Consider the following 22,368-nt stretch of genomic DNA (forward strand, 5'->3'; position numbering starts at 1 on the left):
AATATATTGCCAACCAGATGTCAGTCTAGATGAAACATACATCTGCTTTATAAGTCTGTTAGTGATACCAATTCTTAATTAGAACTGCTGACAAATCTTTAAACTAAAAGTAGTAAAATCTGAACTGGGTATTCCTTAAATAGCCAGATTACTTCACACACAACCAATGATTTAGTCAGCTTCATGTAGAGTCACATCTCTCCAGATTTCTTTGAAACAAAACTGTTTACTGTAATACGATATTCAGATCAGAACCTTGGAGAAAAAGGGTATTCTTTAGTCACCTCTAAAACAGAAAAAGCACATCACTTAAATTTTAAGTGATTTTAAAATACAAGTTTAAGCATTGGAGGGAAGGTCCAGATCAGGCCTTTCATGAATTGTACTGTAGCTGGGTGAGAAAGATGGAGCCTCTTCCACCAGAGGGAGGAAGGCACTAATCGCTGGTATGTGTACCCATAGCAAATTAATAGAGAGATCTGAAGTCTTTAGGGTTAGGAGATATAGTCTAGAACTACCAGAATGCTTACAGTATCTGGAGAATGTTGGCGCAGTTGTGCCCAGGCTGAAAAAAGTGTCTATTTGCCTTGGTAGCAGGTTCTAGTAGACTCTTTTCTACTGTGGTTAAGGATCAGCGGAACGGGGGCCAAATCTTAAAGTTCTATTTCCGACGTCCCCATCCAAAAACCAGGCTGTGAGATAAAGTGAGCCTGGAGTGGGGTACTTGGTCTCTTCCCCCTCCCACCATAACTTAAGTTAGGAGATCTGAGAACTGGCTAATCCTGATTAGTGGGCGGGCAGACATTGTTCTGTGAACCAGAACTGTCTGGGCCAGTGAGGAGCTAGGAGAATGGATGTTGGCTCTGTCACGACATATCTTCCCTACGGCCTGTGGAAGCAGGAGAATAGGAGGAAAGGCATATCTGAAGCTGTTAGTCCAAGATATCAGCAAACATCGCCTTGGGAGTCGCAAGCCATGGCTTCCCTGGAGTAACACAGAAAGAGCTTTCTGTTCATTTGGGACCCAAAGAGATCCAATAGTGGAGTACCCCATTGCATAAATCTCTCTCAGGATGCTGTTATGAGTCTCCCACTCATGATCTATTGAGACGCTTCCGCTTAATTTGTCTGCCAAGGAATTAGGATTACTGGGAAGGTATGTGGCTTGTATCATGATGCTGTTCTTGATGCACCAGTTCTAAAGTTTGATGGCTTCCTGATGGAGGGGATGAGCTCTTGCTCCTCCCTATCTGTTTATATAAACCACAGTGGTGATATTGTCCGACATTATCTGAATATGGAGTGAGTGTATAAGTGAAAGGAAGGCCTTGCATACAAGGCAGACAGCCCTCAGTTCCAGTAAGTTTACATGTAGTCTGGCCTCTCATAGGGTTCAGATACCTGGACAATCACACTGCTCAGGGTAAGCACCAGGTCTCCATCCTGTCTTTTTGGGGAATTAGGAAATACAGGGAGTAAAATCCTCTCTCGTGGCAATGAAGTGTGACATGCTCTATTGCCTTGACTTAAGAGGGATTCCATGTCTCGCTTAAGGATTACCTTATGAGAGTGGTCTCTGAAGGGGGACTAGGAACAGGGTTTGTGAGGTGAAAAGGAGAGAAAAATCTGTGGAGTACCCCGGGTGGATAGTCTCCAGAACCCAACTGTCCATAGTGATCTTGTTCCAGTTGTGAGCAAAGAGTGCAAAATGGTCCCTAAAGGTAACTGGGCCAAGGTGGTTGGGATCACTGGTGGTACATGGGTCTCAACCAATATGTCAAGAGTGATGGCTGAAAGCAAGTAGAGGTTGTGGCAGTAGCAGGGGCCTAGAAGCAGTCTTTGAATCTTCTGATGTTTGTGCAGTGACTCAGCCGTGTGCTGGTAATAAAGTGTCTATAGAGTTGCTTCTGGTGTTTCCTCCTGAGGGCCGGAGTATAAATCCCCAGGGAACACAGAGCTGATCAAGTCTTTTAGTGAGTGCAGAAACTCGTTCATTTTCCTCATTACAGAGAGTCAACTCATCAAAAGGAAGGTCCTGGATGGTGTTTTGAGACTCCCTAGGAAACGCTGCCAATTGCAGCCAGGCATTTCTCCTCATGACTAGACCAGGGGCCACACTTCTGGAAGCCACATCTGCCGCATCCATTGCGGCTTGGAGAGCTACCTTTGTCACTAGCAGCCCCTCATCTGAAAGACTGAAACTGGGTCTTGTCCTCTGTGGGAGGCTTGTCTGTGAACTCCACAAGCCTGCAATAGGTATTAACATCTTATCTTGCTAACAATGCTTGGTAGTGAGTGACACAAAACTGCAGGACTGCAAAGGAGAAGCTCTTCCTCCCCAAGAGGTCCAGTCTCTTAGAACCTTTGTGCTGGGATGGCCCTTTGGTAAGGAAGCCAAGCCCTTTCAGCTGCCACCTATACCACTAATGAGTTGGGGACAGGATGGGAGAACAAGAATTCAGCCCCTTTTGCAGGAATGAAATACCATCTCTTGGTCCTTTTTGGTCTTGGGGCACAGGATGATGCGTCATACTGCTCTAGCAAGTTCTAGTACGGCATCATTGCTTGTTAAAAGCTGCCCTACTCAGTCCGTGCGGTCGCAAGATGTCCAGGAGTCGGTGTTGAGGGCCCTGGACCTCCTCTAATGGGATCTGTAGGTCACTGGCTACTCTGTGTAACAGCTTCTAGTACTGGCAATGGTCATCCAGTGGAGAAGGGGAAGAAGGAATGACCGTTTCATCCAGGAATAATCCACCCATCGGAACCAGTGGCGAAGCCAGGTGGAGGGAAGAGGGAGAGCGGGGGGGGAAAGGCGCCACCCGCTGCGGTGCTTTTACCGCCCCGGGTCTTCAGCGGCACCTCAGTGGCAGGACCTTCACTCGCTCCGCATTTCGGCGATGAAGCTTCAGTGCCGCCGAAGACACCTGAAGCGAGTGAAGGTCCCGCAGCCGAAGTGCCGCCGAAGACCCGGAGCGCCGCCCCGTCAGTAAAAGCGCCGCAGCGGGTGGTGCCTTTTTTTCCCCCCCCCGCTCCCAGGTGAGGAAAATTAAAAAGGCGCCACTTGTGCTCGGTGGGGGAGCAACCGCTCCCCCCTAGCTACGCTACTGATCAGAACCATCAATACCTGCAGATTCTTCTCGTACACCGACAGAACTGAGTGGCGAGAGAAACAGTACAACTAGTGAAAGGGGCCCAGGCATCTGCCATAAGGATCCCACAGATACTAATAAGGCTAGAAAGAGGGATTGATTGATTGCAGGGACACAAAAGGAATTGGCACCTGCAATCCCTGGAGAATGAGTGCAGGTCATACCCAGTGGAATGGCAAGCATAACCTCTTGACTCTCCATCAGGACTCAATTGCCTCAGCGGAGATACCGGTGCAGCCATCTCCTCTGATTCATCAGAGTCCAAAAACTGCCCTGTTGATAGTGGTAGTGCCATTTGTACTCCTGCTGGATGGCTGGAGGTGAGACAGCTCCTGGGACAGTGACGTGGGCTCCTCCTCCAGCGTAAGGACATACCTTAGGAGAGCGAAGACAGAAATAAGTGGAGACTGGATACGGGAGGAACATATTCTCTGGTGTTATATAAAAAGTCTTGGTATGCCCTGATGTCCAACGGATTTCCTCAGTTAAGTCTAATGGATCTGGTACATCAGCACAGCCAGATGGTCTTTAGATGGATGATACTGTACTGAAGATGGGTCCAGACCACCACTCTGGGACTGAACCAGTGAGGACCTATCCTTATACTTCAGAATCAAGGTGACCGACGGATCCGGTGGATCTTTATTTTTATGTATCTTGCTCTCGGACCTGGGGGGTCTTCATCGAAGCTGGTTCCTTAGGTTCCGCTCATGATGTCTCATCCAACCTGGACTGGCATGGGAAGGAAACGCGCAGATCCTCAACAGGGATCTGTCCTTGTGCTCATGAGAGAGCTTATGTGTCCTCTACTCTAATGGGGAGCCCTGGAAGAAGAATCCTTGGGCTTAGATGTTGATGGCTCTACTCCAAGGCACATGCTTGGAGGGGCACTGCTAGGCCAACATACAGGGGAGTCTCCCTGACCCAGATTGGAGAAGAGCCTCATAGCCTTCTCCCTCAGGTACTTCTGTAGGCAAAGCTCCCAGGCCTCTCTGGGTGAAAAGGAACGTGAGAGACAGATGCTTCACTTGGCAGAGATATGCGCCTCACCCAGACAGTACAGGTAGTGTTGATGTTTGTCATGGATGGAGAAGAATCAAGGGCAAGAGATGTAATTCTTGAATCCAGGGACTCCAGGCATAGTTCCAGAGCTGGGAGAGGGGTTCCACAACTGGGGGGGGGGGGGGAGAAGGTATAGTATAGAGTATTTCTTTTAACTACTAACTATTAATCTAAGAATATAACTGTTTACAAAAATTTTTTATATAGGTTATACAACAAAGTGAAGGCGGACACGATTCCGACTCCGGCCATGCTGCCCTAAGAAGGAACTGGAAAGGTGTTGATCTGTACTGCCTCTTATAACCTCAGTCGGGAGCACAATGAGAGCTACTGCACATGTACAAGCCAGTGTACACTGCTCTGACAAACTTCTGGACCCTGGCACATGCGTACCCACATGTAGAATACACATACCTACCATCACTCAAAGATGAAAAATCTGCTTATCGACGCCACATTTGAGAAAGCTGATGACTTTTCCTGCACTGCCAAGAGTGCTATTTCAACATTATTGTTTTTTCATAATATATGTAGAAGAATGATGCAATTCAAATCCTCTGTTGTGTTTTCCATTCAGTGAGGCTCAAGCATAGTAAAGCATACTTGTGCACGCCAGTTGCCACACATTATCTTTTTGTAGCATGAAAAGCTGAACTACATCCCAAGTTCTGTACAAGATTTTAGCTTGTACATTTAAGCCTGCAGAACATTAGGAAATCCAACAGTGTTTATTCAAATCTAAATTTAAAAGTGTTTGGAGAATAGTTTGCCATAGTCTTTATATGACAACAGTTAATTACACGACCTACAAACAGCACAAATTTCAGCTGATATCAGACATAGGTCATGAGTGCCAAACATACAGGCCTTCTCCTACAGCTCTGTGTACTTTGTAGTAAATCAGGCCAAAGTTCTAAGCAATGCCTCCTGGTTTGACACTTTGTTACAGTACACTAGAAAGTTGGTGGCACTTTTAAACAGTTTTTCAAAGGGTGTTTTTATTTAATATAGAAACAGTCAAACTTTTGTTTACTTTCATAACAAATTTGATTTCACTCTCACCACGTTTTCCACGTGCCACCATTTGGTGTTTTTCCAGTGTATAGATGGGATTATGTTGCATGGAGGCACTTGGAGTTTGATAGATGAGGCTTCTGGCATCTGATAAGGCAGAGGTCATTTTGTATTATGAATATAAGCAAATTGGATGTTTCTGCTAAAATTAACAGTTCATTGGGACACTATCTCACCCCTCACAAACCAAACCTAGTCGATCCACAAATAAAATAAGTACATCTAGGACAACAGCAGCAGTTTTGGTATGACCCTTATAACCAAGAAAGAGTGGATACTTCACACTGCATTCTGAGAGATCTATGGCCAAACTCTCCCTTAGCTTAAGACAATGCAGCTTGGCAGGCTTCAGTAGAGCTGCATCCACTGATACCAGTGGTGAATTCTCTCCCTCCCTTCCTCCCTCTCCCCCTAGTTTAATGACTAGAGATAGACCAGGGTGGACCGATTTAAATCAAAGTAATTTAAGTCACTGATTTTAATCAAGATTTAAATCAGAAGTCAGGAAACTGATTTAAATCAAAAGAAAATAATTAGGAGCATGTAGGGAAAGTAAGGAAGAAAGCTCAACATTTTTCCAAGCGTTTGTATTCCATTTCATGTTGAATTAGTCATTGAAAATTGCTCAAACAAGTATTCCCTCTAATACGAATTAAGACAAATGGAAATAAACACTAATGTAGTTAGTAAAGAAGTTTGTCCCCCTCCTTTGCATTAGTATAGTGGTGGTGGTGGGGGGGGGGGGGAGAGAAACAACCTTGACTCTCAGAATCCTAGTTGTGTGTTTAGAATTTTAGATTCCAAAAACTGAGATTGAAAAAGGATTAAGATTCAAAAGGTGAGGCCAGAAGGCATCCTTGTGGTCATATAGTCTGACCTCCTATATAAAACACAAGCCATAGGACTTCCCTAAATTAGTTTGTTTGAACTAGAGCATACAGAAATAGATACTGGGCAAGTCACTGGAACTTGAACTATTTATGCAACCAACAGTTAAGAAATTAAATCTTTTCTAAGAGTTCAAGACCCCGTGCATAAATGCTGCTGTAACTAGATTGCAAAAGAACGGAAACAAAGTCATCCCCTTTTTCTGAGAAATTCTGGAACTATGTTCTGAATTTCCAGGAACTGAAGACAAACGCTGCCAATTCTCACTGCTGGATTTTTACTGAAGAGTCAGAGAATTTGGAAAGGACCACTGAAAATCACTGAAAGGCAGTATTGATTTTTTCCCACAAGGCTACAGATCATTTCCTGGGGAATGCACTCAGACTTACATGTAAGTTCCCAATACAGTAAAGAAAAAGCCTCATGTAAGCAGGATCTTAGAAACGGCTTCTAAAACAGCAAACGTTCTAAAACTAGCAAGGAAGTTGGTCAGAGACCTATAGCCTACTTTAAAAAATAAAGATCAGGTTCAATTATTGCTTCTGGTTGCCAATCTGACCAGGTAAAGGAAGAAAGAGGTGGGTGAGGAGTTAGCTTAAAGGTTATGTCACGCTGTAGGTAAGAGGAGGTTATTACCTGTAACTAGAGGTTCTTCGAGATGTGTGATCCCTATCTGTATTCCACTGCTGATTATGCATGTGCACCATGTGTCCAGAGCTGGAGAATTTGAAAGTGGCATTCGTTGGTCTGCGCATGAGCCCTGGCTCACCTCATGCCTCCGTCCAAGGGGATAAACGGCAGGGCAGACCAACTGCCTCTCCATTCCTTCAGCACAACGAATCAGATAAACTCTGAGGGAGAGGGGAAGGAGGGTGGGTAGTGGAATACAGAAAAGGACCATACATCTCAAAGAACTTCCAGTTACAGGTAAGTAACTTCCTCCTCTTCTTTGAATGATGGTCCCTATTGCATTCCATTGTCAAGTGATTGTCAAGCAGTACTTAAGTAGGAGGAGGGTGCAAGATTTCAGAATCTATTGGTCAGTGGATGTGCGAAGACCAAGTAGCCCTGGGAAGGTGGATGGTATGCACGGATTGCCGCCAAGGACTCGCAAGAAGCTGATGGACAAGCCTGATGTTTTCAAAAGAGAGGTTGTAGTCCAATATGAGAGGAATATCTGCAGTTTCTGGGAGAATTCCTCTTTGATGTGCCCAAAAAAGAAAAATGCTTCCATTTAGGTAAGTAACATCTTCTAGTAGAGTCCTTTCTACTATGAATAAGGATGTCTCACACTTCTGTGAAGCATGAACATTCGAGGACGATGCCCATCCAAATTCCAAGCCCTGAGGTGGAGCTGAAGCGGATCAGGGTACTTGATCTTGCCATTTCACTGGGTCAGGAGCTTGGAAAACATTGGGAGGATGACTGATAGTCAGGATGACATACGTAAGAGGTTGGGAAACCAAAAATGTCTATGTCAGAAGGGGAAGATCAGGATAACCAGTGCTCTGTCCTGCAAGGTTTTGTGTAGAACTTGTGGCAGCAGCGGTAGCAGATGGAAGGCATAAATGAATTGATCCAACCAAGGATGAAGCAGAGCATTGAGCTGGGAGTGGTGACCTAGGATTTCTCTGGAGCAATATGTGGTGCATTTCCTGTTTGCTTGAAAGGTGAACAGATTTCTGGTTGGAGTTCCCCATTGAGTGAATGTACTCTAGGAGGCTTTCCTCTGCTCCATTTTTAGCCTTTTGAGATAAGGTATAATGTAACCTGCGATTTAAGTTTGAATGATCTACTCAATCTAAACCTTGAAGTACCAACAATATCAAATGAAGGGTTATGAGTCTTTGAAAGTTTTAGTTCTGACTTACGTTTTGTTTTAAAAGTCCACAGCAGATGTATAAACAAAGAAGACCACAACAACAGCACTTCACACCATAACTTAGAATTTATACCCTTCTTCTGGCCTTTAACCAAGACAAGGCTGGCTCAGCAGCCAATTTTGCAAGTCAAATTTAATCTGATCAAGCTTATTAGGAAGAGGGGGAGGAGAGGGGGAAACAGTTCCCCCCCCCCCCCCCAAGCTAATTTAATTCCTCACAGCAGACACTTTAGTTGAGAGTGATTTTCCAAAGCCAGTCTTTGTAATAGGTTCAAGCACTCGTTTCAAGAATGCTAGCACACAATAAATATTTGTGCCAGGAAATACTGTGTAAAATTAAACAGGATGCACTCTCTCACTCCCTCCTCTGGAGACCAGTTCGCCAGTAGATGCAGAGGATCCAACCCACAGCAGTGTTTACTATTCCTGCAGCCCTCATGCAATTGTTATGAAGCTTTTTAGTCAGCTAGTTTCCTAGAACAAAAGCAGAGTATCTACAGGTTTTGTGGGAAGAGAGGGAAGGACGTGGCATGTGGAAGTGTATAGCAGGCTACAGAAGAGGTGGATTATAAGATACCAGTATTCTAACTCCAGGGATTTTATCACGAGAGACTCACAATATTTGCTGTTTTTCTTAGAGCTCCAGTCCTGGAGTCAAGTGACTACAAGGGAATCTCAGCTTTCATTTTAGTTTCTAGTCCTAACGGTTGTCAAGAAAAGCTTAGAAGTGCATTCTAATAGCTCAAACCAAAATGCAAAGAAAAAACCTTCACCCAACCCTTGGACAAATTTGAGGATTTTTTGGAGGCCTTTTTGAATGCATGGTATTGGAAATACTGCAGAGGTCTGTTTAAATACAGTACCCAAGATGGACCGATAGACAGCTGAGCCAATGGAATGAAGACCCAAGCTTCCTGGAATGAGTGAACCTTCCCTCTCCACTGAAATAGAAAATGTAAACTAACTCATTAAAACAATTTTAGGAAGAAGATTCCTAAGCAGCAAATGTGTAACCCACGCTAGCATTTGTATTCGCCTCCGTCTTTTAGCTAGTCCACATGAGATAGGAGTCTGCTACAGCGGCAAGCTAAAGAAGTTTCTCCTTTTGCTCAAGCAAAAGGTTTTAGCACGGTTGGCCCATGAAGGGTCAGTTATATATGCCACTAGCTAAATTCCACCACAAAGCAGGAACAACTAAAACTTGCGAAGAGAAGGAATTCAAATTGGTTTAACTGACTTGATGAGACCAAAATGGGGTAGATCTCGCTGAACAGAGGAGCTATCTTAGAGCTGTTTGTATGCTGCGTTGGGGGAGCTTGGGAGAGCCTTGGCCTTCAGCACTACTGGACTTTGCATCATGAGGAGGATAGTTTGATTTAATGGTAAAGATTTTCTAATCTGAAGTGACTGGATGTTATAATTACACATCAGTCATGGTCAGCTCACCACCTTCTCCAGTCTAGAGTCAGAACTAATTTTGAGCCCACTGGATTGGAAAACTGTTTCACTGGTGAACTAATGGAGATGAAACCCAGTCACATCTATCCAAGGTTTCTTCCAGAAAGGAACAGCCAGAGAGCCAGGTGAATAAAGTCAATGTCATGTCAAAAAGGAAGACATTTTACAGGACAGTATTGATCTCTGTTGAAGACATCCATCATAGTTTTCCAGAGGTCAGATAACTTTACGATTATTGGCTGATGACCTGTCAGTAGGAATCAATTAACTTTACCCTCTCCTATGATGAAGAAACAAGGGAGCACACCAATGAAATGACAGGAAAAAGGTTAATCCAATGCACCATTTGGAGAAAAATGCTCTGTCACTGAACTGTGGAGGTCACTGCTGAAAAAATATATGACTTGACACAGAGGACTAGACACTGTATGACTACTTTTATTTCATATTTATGTCCCTGGGCTTTTAGGCCCTGTAGTCAGGTCCTGTTGTGCTAAGCACTGAACAAACACAGAGGAAAACACAGTCCTGGCTCTAGAGAACTAATCTGCAGTTATAATTACACTAGCTACAGTAAAAATGAGTCATATTATAAGATGGCCAGTAACTGTATAGGAATAGGAGCAAACAAAAAAAAATACACACGTTTTTGTTTAGTTCTCCGTTACAGGGTTTTACACCTTCTGCTGAAGCATCTAGCGCTGGCCACCATTAGATACTGGACTAAATGGACTAGTGATCTCATCCAGTGTGGTAATCTTGGCACTTCCTGTTTCTATTTATTTAATATTCAGCAGACTCTGGTACTTTTTTGCTGGAACAGCTACTTAATCTTCAGTTTTACATCAGCACCACCAAAATTACATTGCTTGCAATGTTTCACACACACACACACACACACACACACACACACACACACACACAAAAAAGACAGTTAAACACTTACTATCCGGTAAGGATGGTGTAAAAAGGAGTCTGGGCAGCCAGCTAAAGCCATTTGTTCTTCCAATTTTTCTTCAAATTACATCTACTGCTTCACAGCACCTGCAGAGAACAAACAAACAGTCAGAAACCACACTGAAGGCCTGACAACTTATTATTGAAAAAACCTGTTTGAGATGGATGGAGCAGAGAAGAGTAATAAGAAGTGGCAAGTACATGCACCAACTTGGAGGAGCAAGTCTGCAGGTCAGGATTCTGAGGTAGTATTTTATAGCCTGGGAGAACAAGTCTACTTTTTCATTCAATACCAGATTAGACAGTCCCAATAAGAGAGCCAACTATTGTCAAGCTGAATCACTCCCAATCTACTTGCATGCCTCCGGTTTAAGTAGTGTATGGAGGAACTCTCCTCACTTTGGAGGTAGATTCCTCATATACCTCAGATTTTACCTCATAAGCTTCCTCTGAATTCCAGAAATAAATCAGAGCAAGATCCTTCTAAGACTAGATGGATCATCATAAATAAAGCCTTGTCCGTGCTTTCTTGAAAAAAAAGTTACCAGTGTTAAATCAACATTTACCAAACAGTGGTCTCTGACAGGCTAGAAAACAAATCAGTGACTTCAAGTAGGGCAGTTTAACTGCTGACAGAGTGCTAGCTAATGGTGGCAACTGTACCCTACTCAGAATTTTGACTAGATGTTAACCATTGGTAAGAAGTTAGCAAAACCTAGTCTCCCACTCCCCGCAAATTATAGGATTCAAAAATTTACTCCTGATGGAAAGTATCAAAGCAGTTACAGCCATCTATATTTCCCCAGCTTGCACGATCCTGAAGCTGTGAAGTCGAATAAAGCGTATTTCTCCTCCCATAAGAATTCTATCAGTCTCCCTTTATTGCACAGTCTATGAATTAGAGTCTATATTTACATTTAGACTATAACTTTTAGCAAGACTAAACACCTACAAACTATTCCACACATTTAAAATTGGGGGCGGTATAAAACTCGAATTTAAAGTGTTCTAATTTTCCTTGAGAACGCCCATTTGAGTGCAAGCATTATATCTTTAATTATATAAATTTTTACATCTTAGCTCATAAATTACACACAGTTTATTCCACATGACCCCCTTCTTCATTCAGAGTACGGTGTGGATGCATGAGTAGAGCACAATTAGGTTTGCATGGGCAACTATAAGACTGGTATTTCTCAACTTAAGCACTAACTGTCACCTAAATAGTGTTTTAATGCAGTGGTTCTCACTCAGGGGTATGTGTACCCTTGGGGGTATGCTGAGGTCTTCCCAGGGTACATCAACTCATCTAGATATTTGCCTAGTTTTACAACAGGCAACATAAAAAGCACTAGCGAAGTCAGTACAAACTAAAATTTCATACAGACAATGACTTGTTTATACTGCTCCACATATTATACACTGAAATGTAAGTTCAATATTTATATTCCAAATGATTTATTTTATAACTATATGGTAAAATTAGAAAGTAAGCAATTTTTGAGTAATAGTGTGCTGTGACACTTGTATTTTTTATGTATGATTGTGTAAGCAAGTAGTTTTTAAGTGAGGTGAAACTTGGGGGTACATAAGACAAATCAGACTCCTCAAAGGGGTACAGTAGTCTGGAAAGGTTGAGAGCCACTGTTTTAATGCAGTTCAAAACAGTTGATTTTTTTCCCCCTGTAGCTCTCTATCTGCATGTTCAGAGGGCAGATTTTCCTCTTCTGTCATTATTTCATTGATAGAGAACTTAAGGCCAGCGGCGGCTCCAGGCACCAGCGCTCCAAGCGCATGCCTGGGGCGGCAAGCCGCAGGGGGCGCCCTGCCGGTCCCTGCGAGGGTGGCAGTCAGGCTGCCTTCGGCGGCATGCCTGCGGGAGGTCCGCCGGTCCCGTGGATTCGGCAGCAATTCGGTGGCAGGTACACCGAAGCTGCGGGACCAGGGACCTCCCACAGGCATGCCGCCGAAGGCAGCCTGCCTGTCGTGCTTGGGGCGGCAAAATACATAGAGCCGCCCCTGCTTAAGGCAAATAGAGCCACCTAGTCAGAGAAGAAGTTTGACAGGGGAGAATAAACAGACCAATTCAATGTGAAGAAAACAGTTGCCAGAACCTCCATGCATTACCACGAGTAACCTGCTTGTCTTGCCATTTCCCTTGGACACTTCTGGTTTCCTGCTTCCATGTCCCACAGAATACCCTGCATGTGTCTGAGACCATTCCTTTCCAATTGGATGCAGTCCAGGGGAAAGAGACTTCGGAAAACATGAAGCCAATAAACACGATCCCCCTGAAGAGCTTCTACCCTGTTCATTTTTATAGCAGCTTCAACTTCCTCTTTACAGAAGTGGCTGGTGGCCGAGTATTTTCAATGAGGGACATTTGTAATAGACTTCCAACCCCATCTCAAAAGTACACAAGTTTACAGACCTCCAATTCATTCCGTTTGGGGGGGACAGAGACCATTTTCTGTTCTAGGTTTGGCCCTGATCTGAGAATGGGGTTCTGAGCACGACTAATACAAATAATCACAGCCCACCCCTCCAGAAAAAGCAAGTTGGGATGATGCCTTTTTGGTGTGGGAGAAATTCTGGATATGAGCCAGTAGGTAAATAAATAGATTGCTCAGTCTCTAGGTACTTACACAATTGCAAGACAGTTCGCCTTTGCCTATAATATCACACACACACACACACACACACACACCCCCACACACACACTTTTAGTCCCCTACCCTCCCCAACCCAGTACAGCTTTTCAGAGTGATTCATGTTCCTGAACCTGCATGTTCCCAGTGAACTTTTGACCCTCCACTGTACAATGTAAATAGTTAATACATTACTAACCCTTAAGTTAAGAGACACCTAAGCCTGTGTTTGCAGTTCTGCCCCAGTAAAACCATGTTATTTTATGATAGTTGTAGAAAGAGCTTTGATAAATCAGGATTATTGCTGTGGCAGGCAGAGTCAAGGGAGAACCCTTGTTGTGTCTTCTTGTCCGAGACAGTACTGCTTTATTCCTTTTAAAAACTCCAAACCATGCCAGTTTAGAGCGCTGTCCTCACCCACAGTACACTTCCCAAATCTCATTCCCCACTGGTGTAGATGGGCATGGCAGCGGGTATAGTTTTTAATCAGAGTCATCAAGACCTCAGAGCAGGAGTGGACATGGTGGTTAGTGGGGTGGCAGTTTCTACACTAGCACTTTCCACTTTTGTCACCATATAGGGTTGCCAATCCTCCAGGATTGTCCTGGAGTCTCCAGGAATTAAAGATTATATAGTGATGAAGACTCCAGGAATACTTCCAACCTAGTCAATGGAGCTGCACTCCAACTGCACTCCAAAAGATAATTTATTAGGGGACGGGGGAGGGGAAGGAAGAGGGAGAACCACACGGGAGGGAGGAAGAGAGGGAAACAGACTAGAGTAAAAACACTCCCTAAGGTGTTTAACTTTCACCCTGATCTGAGTGGAGTTGGGGTGAGTGTCAGGCTGCAAATATGCATGTCCCATAGCACAAGGCAAAACTATTAACTGGCTTTTTCCTTGTAAGTTATCAACAGCGGAATAGCTAAATGACTTCTTGAAGAACTACTGTGACTCCTGAAGATTAAGTTATAGGAATTTGTGTGTTTTAGAAATCAACCTGAATGCAAACTGTGCATCATTTTACAGTGTGAAGTCTTCAAACTAGGAATGCTAGATTTTTATTTCAATAAATAAAAGAGACACACGTAAATTGTATTACAATATGATAATGTGCTAAACTGCACGGAAACTACTTCACACACAGACTTTGAACGCCATGTCCACCATAGCAAGAAATAGGATTATCGGTTCATTCAGAGAGCTTTGAAAAGCTAAGTTGTGTCTGAACAGATAGGCCATAACAAAAAGAATCTAACAACCAGGATGCTGCCAAAATAGAGTGCTCTCTAACAAACGTGCTGCTTCTGTGTAATAGGAGATATTCCATCGCATGGGCACTGTAACAGGGTCGGCACCCACCTCTCACGAGCGCTCCTTCTGGTTGAGTGTGTCTGTGTTCTTTCAGAAAGTAGTCCCGGCCCTGGTATGGGACTGTATCTTCCTACAGCCCTGCCAGGCTCAGTCCCTACTCAGTCCCGGCAGCCAGCCAGGAGCTCCCTCAATGCTCCCCTGGTCCCTGCCAGCAGATTTTCTTGGGCTCAGCCCTAGCAGCCAGCCAGGAGTCTCTCGCTCCCCGGTCCCTGCCAGCAGACTGTCTTTGGTCTAGCTGCTCTTCCAGCCAGGCATGCAGTCCTTTCTTCTCCAGCTCCAAGCAGCAACTAACTGCTGCTCTCTTCTGCAGCTCCTTCTATATGGCCCTCCTGGAACCCTGATTGGCCACTCCAGCAGCCCCTCTGATTGGTTGCTTCCTCATAACCACTCTAGGCCACGTGGAGGAGCTCTCCACTGCTCCTTTCCTTGAATAAGTGTGGCAGTACCCTCAGGTCTCCAGCAGGGGACCTTTGGGCCTAGTCCACCCCATCACAGGCACCATCTAGAAAGGTGTCACTCACACTTTCTGCAAGGTAGGCTTGCTTTAGAGTGACAGCAAAAGGTTTTTTTAAAAGTTAATTTATGGGTTTCAAAGGTACTTCAGTTATACAAAACAATGGATCCTAACTACTTTACTTCTAGGAAAGGAATGGCATTTCTAATAAAGCCTTTGAAATAGCCTTAACAGCTCCTTAAGCAAATTGTTTGAGAGAGAGATTTCCTTATCCACAGTGAGCTTTGGCATCAGAAAACCAACAGCTACCTAAAATAAACACTACTGTTAACAAAAGTATTGGATTTGTACAGTATTACTTTGAGTTACATGGCATGCTGCTAGTTTATCTGTAAAAGATTAAAATGTAATACTTAAACCTTGCATTACTCATACTGGAAAAGACCATTTTAAGCATCTAACAAGGCTCTCTTTATTAGAATATGGCATGATGCCCTTTTAGTACAGCTGCTAGGACACCCATATAGAATGTATCTTTAAACATGCAAACAATAGGCATGGCCAAGACCATCTAACATCCACTTGTCAAAAGTTTACATTCAGTTCTCACCAGGGCTGTTCTTGCAAGATTGGCAGAAGGCAACTCCAAATTTTCTTTTTCAGTATACACTTTGCCTCAATTCTCAAACACATTTCAGAAGATTCATATTAATTTTGCTGACATGTGCCAAAGCTTCTATCTTGCACAGTATGAGTTTTGTAGGTACATCAAGAGCGAAATTGGCTAGAGTACGAAGGAGATATTCTAAAGTTGCTATAGTGTAGTAGCAACACTGAAATTATTTTTATTGGCTTGAGCATTCAGATAGATCAGGGAGAGTGGGAAAGAGGGTGAAGGGAGAAGTGAGTTTTGTACCGCAACAATTTTAAGTTAATATTTAAAAAGTAACATCTATAAAACATTGCCTTATTTCATAAAAAGGCATGATTGCTGTAATTTTTATTCAGTTCTAAACAAATTACAGGAATACTGCATGGGAATTTCTTTATTTAAACGTTTCATTGATTCCCAAGATAAATCCACTCTAACTAGTGTTAGAAAAAGAAGAATATCAGAGTTGGAAGGGACCTCAGGAGGTCATCTAGTCCAACCCCCTGCTCAAAGCAGGACCTAATCCCCAACTAAATCATCCCAGCCAGGGCTTTGTCAAGCCTGACCTTAAAAACCTCTAAGGAAGGAGATTCCACCACCTCCCTAGGTAAGCCATTCCAGTGCTTCACCACCCTCCTAGTGAAAAAGCTTTTCCGAATATCCAACCTAAACCTCCCCCACTGCAACTTGAGACCATTCCTCCTTGTTCTGTCATCTGCTACCACTGAGAACAGTCTAGATCCATCCTCTTTGGAACCCCCTTTCAGGTAGTTGAAAACAGCTATCAAATCCCCCCTCATTCTTCTCTTCTGCAGACTACATAATCCCAGTTCCCTCAGCCTCTCCTCATAAATCATGTGCTCCAGCCCCCTAATCACTTTTGTTGCCCTCCGCTGGACTCTTTCCAATTTTTCCACATCCTTCTTGTAGTGTGGGGCCCAAAACTGGACACAGTACTCCAGATGAGGCCGCACCAATGCCAAATAGAGGGGAATGATCATGTCCCTTGATCTGCTCGCAATGTTCCTACTTATACAGCCCAAAATGCCGTGAGACATCAAGTTCTAAAATGATGGTGTCCTGTCTTCCCCACACCCATGTATAATTGTAAACTCTCTTCACCAGCAGGCATAGGGGCATATTCACTATGGTTAGTATGACTGCTATCGCCAGTTCTAGCACACAGGCACCCAACACATTTTCCCCTTTATTGCTGATTCTGGCTTACATTGTTACGGTATCAAGATGTGTCATTTCCTAGGTATCTGAAGCTAAATTTTAAAACATATTTACTGTCATTCTAACAACTTGCAACTTAATGAACCATTTGAAAAAACTGGTTGAAAACCTGCATATGAGTACTGGCATTCCTCGGGCAATGGCTTCCCTTCTCCAACATACACAATTCTGCTAGGGCCTGGTTCCTGACAGCATCGGTTCTTAGCAACAAGGGAACACTGTTGACTCATATCCAGCTTCTCATCCACTGTAACCCCAGGTCCTTTTCTGCAGAACTGCTGCCTAGCCACTCGGTCCCTAGTCTGTAGCAATGCATGGGATTCTTCCGTCCTAAATGCAGGACTCTGCACTTGTCCTTGCTGAACCTCATCAGATTTCTTTTGGCCCAATCCTCCAATTTGTCTAGGTCCCTCTGTAACCTATCCCTACCCTCCAGCGTATCTATCACTCCTCCCAGTTTAGTGTCATCTGCAAACTTTCTGAGGGTGCAATCCATGCCATCCTCCAGATCATTAATGAAGATATTGAACAAAACCGGCACCAGAACCGACCCTTAGGGCACTCCGCTTGATACTGGCTGCCAACTAGACATGGAGCCATTGATCACTACCCGTTGAGCCTGATGATCTAGCCAGCTTTCTATCCACCTTATAGTCCATTCATCCAGCCCATACTACTTTAACTTGCTGGCAAGACTACTATGGGAGACTGTATCAAAAGCTTTGCTAAAGTCAAGGGATAACACGTCCACTGCTTTTCCCTCATCCACAGAGCCAGTTATCTCATCATAGGTGTTCATAGGTTCCCGAGGTGTTTGTAACTCTGAGGTTCTACTGTAGCCCTTTACTAGTATTAGACTCCAAGAATAATTTTTATCATTTATCAGTTACCCTGTGGAGACGGCTTTAACTTAAAACAAGGGTAGTAATATACTAAAGAGGAGGGACTGGGGGAAATTTGCTCTGTCTATAATGTAAATTATATCAGTTTAACTTTAAATTGGTTTAAAAACTGATTGAGTCAGACTAGTGCGAAACCCTGTGTGGGCACCCTTATTTCTTTTCAAACTTGGTTTATACTGATTTGCTTAACTCCGTAGGGAATCAAGTTAAGCTAAAAGCGAGGAGGGATAGCTCAGTGGTTTGAGCATTGGCCTGCTAAACCCCCAGGGTTGTGAGTTCAATCCTTGAGGGGGCCATTTAGGGAACTGGGGTAAAAATGTGTCTGGGGATTGGTCCTGCTTTGAGCAGGGGGTTGGACTAGATGATCTCCTGAGGTCCTTTCCAACCCTAATAGCCTATGAAATCTAGTGTTCTACATACAGAAGTCTGGATTACTGCAAGAAATTTTAATGCGTTTCCAGACAATACTAGACCAATATGTCGACTCTAGACTGTGCTTTAATTTCCACTACATCTCCATGACACCAGTGGAAGATCATAAAATTACTTCTAACCCGTTATTTTAGGCATGATTGCATAATTTATCAAGATTTATTTGTTTCACAGCAATATTCTTGAGTTTTCATCTGTGAACACTGCAATAAGGAAGAAAGCAATAATCTTCCAATGACATCATCCCGTCATACATCTGCACTGATTTAAGACCACATACCTCTCCTGTCTGTCTTAAAGTAGTTTACCAAAATATCCCTGCTACAGTAATATAAAGCATATTATTTCATCTATGAAATCTCAAACTCTAGTGTACCACACCATTAGAGAACAATAAATTTGAGGGGGGAAGAACTTTACACCAATTCATGGGGGCAGTCCATGAAAGTTAGGAGTTAAAGTCATTATGCTAGCGAATTTAGTGTTTACCAGAACTAGCAATTTTACAAGCTTAGCCTAGTAAAATTTGGGATTATTGTCAAATAAAACAAACAAAGCAGCACCACCACTAAAATAATTCATCTCTTTTGGCCATGCTGTAAGTACAGTACCCTGAACATGTATACATACAAAGTCAAGGGCCACAAACAAAAACATAGGTATGATGTTTATGTAGTTAGAAGCACTGTTTTCTACTGCAATGTCTCAATTTACACGAACATTTAATCTTAAAACAAAATATTACTATTCTGAAGAGCTTTTGGATTTTCTATTATTATTACACACACATACACACATTTATTTAAGGACCAATTTTAGAAGTTGTTGCATGCCCTCTAAGTAGTCTAGGCATTCAATAAAAGCTTTATAGAGTTTGTTCCAGCAGACCCAAATTCAGACTGGGGGTAAGGTTGAAGTTATCTGCCTTTTTCCAAAACCGCCAGCATTCCCTAAAAAGCGGAGGGTATTGCACGTAGGGAATAGGCCAAGTCTTTAGTCCACAGTCTGATAATATGTGAATGAATATTTCAAATGATTCCTTCCAATGTGCACTATTTTTAGGTCAACAATTTCATATGTAACTGTTTTGCCTGTTTACATAAGTTTACTTGTTCCCTCTTAAGGGTAGTGTTTTACTATCTCAACTCACCTAGTCTCATGTCACCTAAATACTTTGCCACCTCGGGGCTTGCACCCCATATTCACATACTAATTCTAGTATGGTACCTGGAACACCCCACTGTGTCAGTCATTCCCCAGCTTCTCACCTATTCCCTAACTCAAAGTAGGACACAGTTGGGAACTCTTTCTGCATGCCCACTGCCTTGGAGTTCTGGCATCTTCAGTATTCTTCTAAAGCAGCCTGCTAGTCAGCCTTTCCATTTTGGGGAGAGGTATGTGTGTGGTGGGTGGGAGGTTGGTTGGTTAGTGCGTTGGATCCAAGTTTTGAGTTTGAGCTCATCAAAATACCTTCCGTGTTTTGGCTGTTTGAGTAAACCCCACTCACAAAAATAGCAATTCCCGTCTTAGTTTTTTTAATTCTAGGATATTGCCATTTCAAATCATTGACTAGGATTTGGCAATACAGTAAAGTCCCACATAGGGTTGGCGAATATCTACTGAGTTGATATTTAATGTTGAATTTGAGCAGCATGATCAACAGGAAGAGCAAAGGAATTTAATAGCAGGAAAGTAAGAGTCAGATTAAAGTATGACTTGGTGAATAGTACCATCACATAAAAAGGAAGATCAGTGTTGAAATATATTCTCCCATCTTGTGGTTCACATGCACTTAGACAAGAGCAAGACAATCTCAGTTAGGGGTAAGAGCGAGAAGTCTTGCATCACACTTGTGCAACAGTAAAATTGCCCGTGTAATATTTGACTCAGTCAGGGCAGGAAGAAGTGGTGTATGCCGGAGATGTAGAGAACGTGTTTAAAATCACTTATAATACACAAATTCATGCATTGAAATAGTGATCCATCATGGTAGAATTGTACATTAATTAATACATTGTGTCTCAGATACAAACACCAAATACTAAAAGCTTAAGTAGCGACTATACAAGTGTATGTAATAACGTTAGATACTTTGCTCATTAACTGCACACATTTTTAAAGTTACAAATTTTAGTTACACTGCTTCATTTGTATTCTGCAAAGAATCTCAGAGATTAATAGACCTTTCTGTTTACCCTTGATAGGTAGGCAACAGCACTATTAAAATAATTTTCCATCTGAACTGTTTTGACAGAAAATTAGGTTACTGACAAAAATTTTTTTGCAAGAAGTGTCCAATTTATGTGAAAATTTTTGATGTTTTTTAGTTGAACAAATCAATGCCCCAAAACAAACATTTCCTTTCAATATGCTGCTACAGTGCCTCATAGGAATTGTAGTCTGGTCACATTGTGTCCTCATTCTCCTCTACAGGTTGAGCTAAAAGTAGTTTGCTGGGAAAAGAAGTCTAGAGTTTCTATGGGAAACAGAGAATGATTTTTCTCACCTTCAGAGTTTTCTGCTGCAGAAGGAAAATATTTTTTTCCAACCAATTCTAGTGAATACCAGCAACTATCTGGTATCTAAATAATCCTACTTATTTTCAGGTTTCTTTATGGAAGTTGATTGCAGGAGTTAAAGTTTCAGTTTACTGTTTTTGTTTTTTTCCTTTTGCAAATGCTTTGAGTGACAATATTAGTCCAGCCATTAGCTTATTTTGAACATTGTCATGGACTGAAGCAACAAAATATAGGTCAGCTACTCTTAGCTATTCAAATATTTTCTGTACTTCTAAAACAGATATTACTCAATCCATCTTAATATATTTTCAGATATTTAAACAGGTTCATTATATCACTACATCATTTTATGCTCTACTGTTTTTTAGAATACCTGCCTAAGAGACCTTAGCTGTATGTAGTCTATGCTTGAAAGCTCTTTTGTTATAAGTTAAACAGCCCAAATCACAAGGAGGTTTGCAAGATCAAGTTATTGCTCTGACACAGGCTTCATATCGGACTGGAGAAGAAGAATTCTAGAAGCTTGTGAAGACTATGACAACAAAGTCACACGCTGTTACAAGTGTTAGCACATCCAAAAAATAAAAAGGATGGCTATCAGCATATATCAGCTCAAACAACGTGTACAAAATCTAATGAAGGTTCAAGTACCATAATTCTGGAAGAGGCGTTTCTCGTCTAGGCCCCATGAAAGAGGTATAACCATCTCAGATCAGATTTCAGTGGCCATCAGAGACCCATGTTTTGTATGGCTCCCTACTAAGCAATAAATCTACACTTCAAAAACAGACTATAATCTCTCAGACTTTAGCATACCTTTTTTGTGATCATGTAGAGAAACACAGTTCACACCCTGGGCTAATATAGGGAAACATTTCCAGGTGTGCATCTTGAACATTTCTACTGTGTCTGAATCAGTTTCTCAACATTAGAGTGTGTGGAAATAACTGATCCTAAGCACAAAAAGATTCCAACATTTACTATGCAATAGTGCAAGCTGCTACTTAATTACAGCCAGACACCAGCTCAGTCTTCTGGTGCATCACCTTCTTGTTTTATATTTGCTGGGAAAAAGGGTAAATTATGCACTTCAAGTGCAATGCAGTCTCTGCCTCGGCTTACCACCATACAAGGCAATGGGAAGATTGCAATGGTATGGTCACTCTGCCAACACAGAGGCTTTTTCAAGTTTTACATGTTCCATCTGCCAGACAAAGGCTTTAAATCTAAGCAAAAAGCTGTACAAAGTAGTTAAGAGTAAAGAAGCAAAGATGGTAGCCTGCCAACATTTTAGAAGCAGAGTTAAAAGGCAACTTCCAGACAATTTTGAAGAGAGGGCTCATGCTTTTTCATGCTGCACAGAAGGCAGTATGGAAGGTTTTTGTCTGTTTGTTTTTAATACTTCAGACAAGCTTTGCCACATTTTCTCCCTGCTATAGGCCTTTATCTCAGTGTTTGTCAGGTTTTCACAATACACCACCTCAGAAACTCTAGAAAAACCCTAGGGAGCAGTAATTTATTGAGCTCTTGAACAAAAGCTCTCTTTTCTCCAGCAGTGTTACTCACTGAAGTCACAGTGGCGCTGACAAGACAGCCACCCCAAATTTTATGCAATTTTATTCCCCCTCCATGATGCATATCTTTCAGTTTTTTGCCATTCAGTGTCATCACTTCACTA

General features: G+C 42.6%; 1 protein-coding gene across 1 annotated transcript in view; it reads right to left on the reverse strand.

The window, feature by feature from the left end:
- The window catches only part of LOC113406996 (growth factor receptor-bound protein 10), a 199,974-nt gene that overhangs the window by 133,843 nt on the left and 43,763 nt on the right, over positions 1-22,368 (reverse strand). The window contains exon 2 of the mRNA XM_026654026.1: positions 10,460-10,557. Within this exon, the coding sequence (XP_026509811.1) occupies positions 10,460-10,510 (51 nt within the window). The 5' untranslated portion in view covers positions 10,511-10,557. The remainder of the gene's footprint in view (positions 1-10,459; positions 10,558-22,368) is intronic.

Source organism: Terrapene carolina, unplaced genomic scaffold (assembly GCF_002925995.2).
Source record: "Terrapene carolina triunguis isolate 2854851 unplaced genomic scaffold, T_m_triunguis-2.0 Scaffold179, whole genome shotgun sequence".
NCBI classification, from domain to species: Eukaryota; Metazoa; Chordata; order Testudines; family Emydidae; genus Terrapene; species Terrapene triunguis.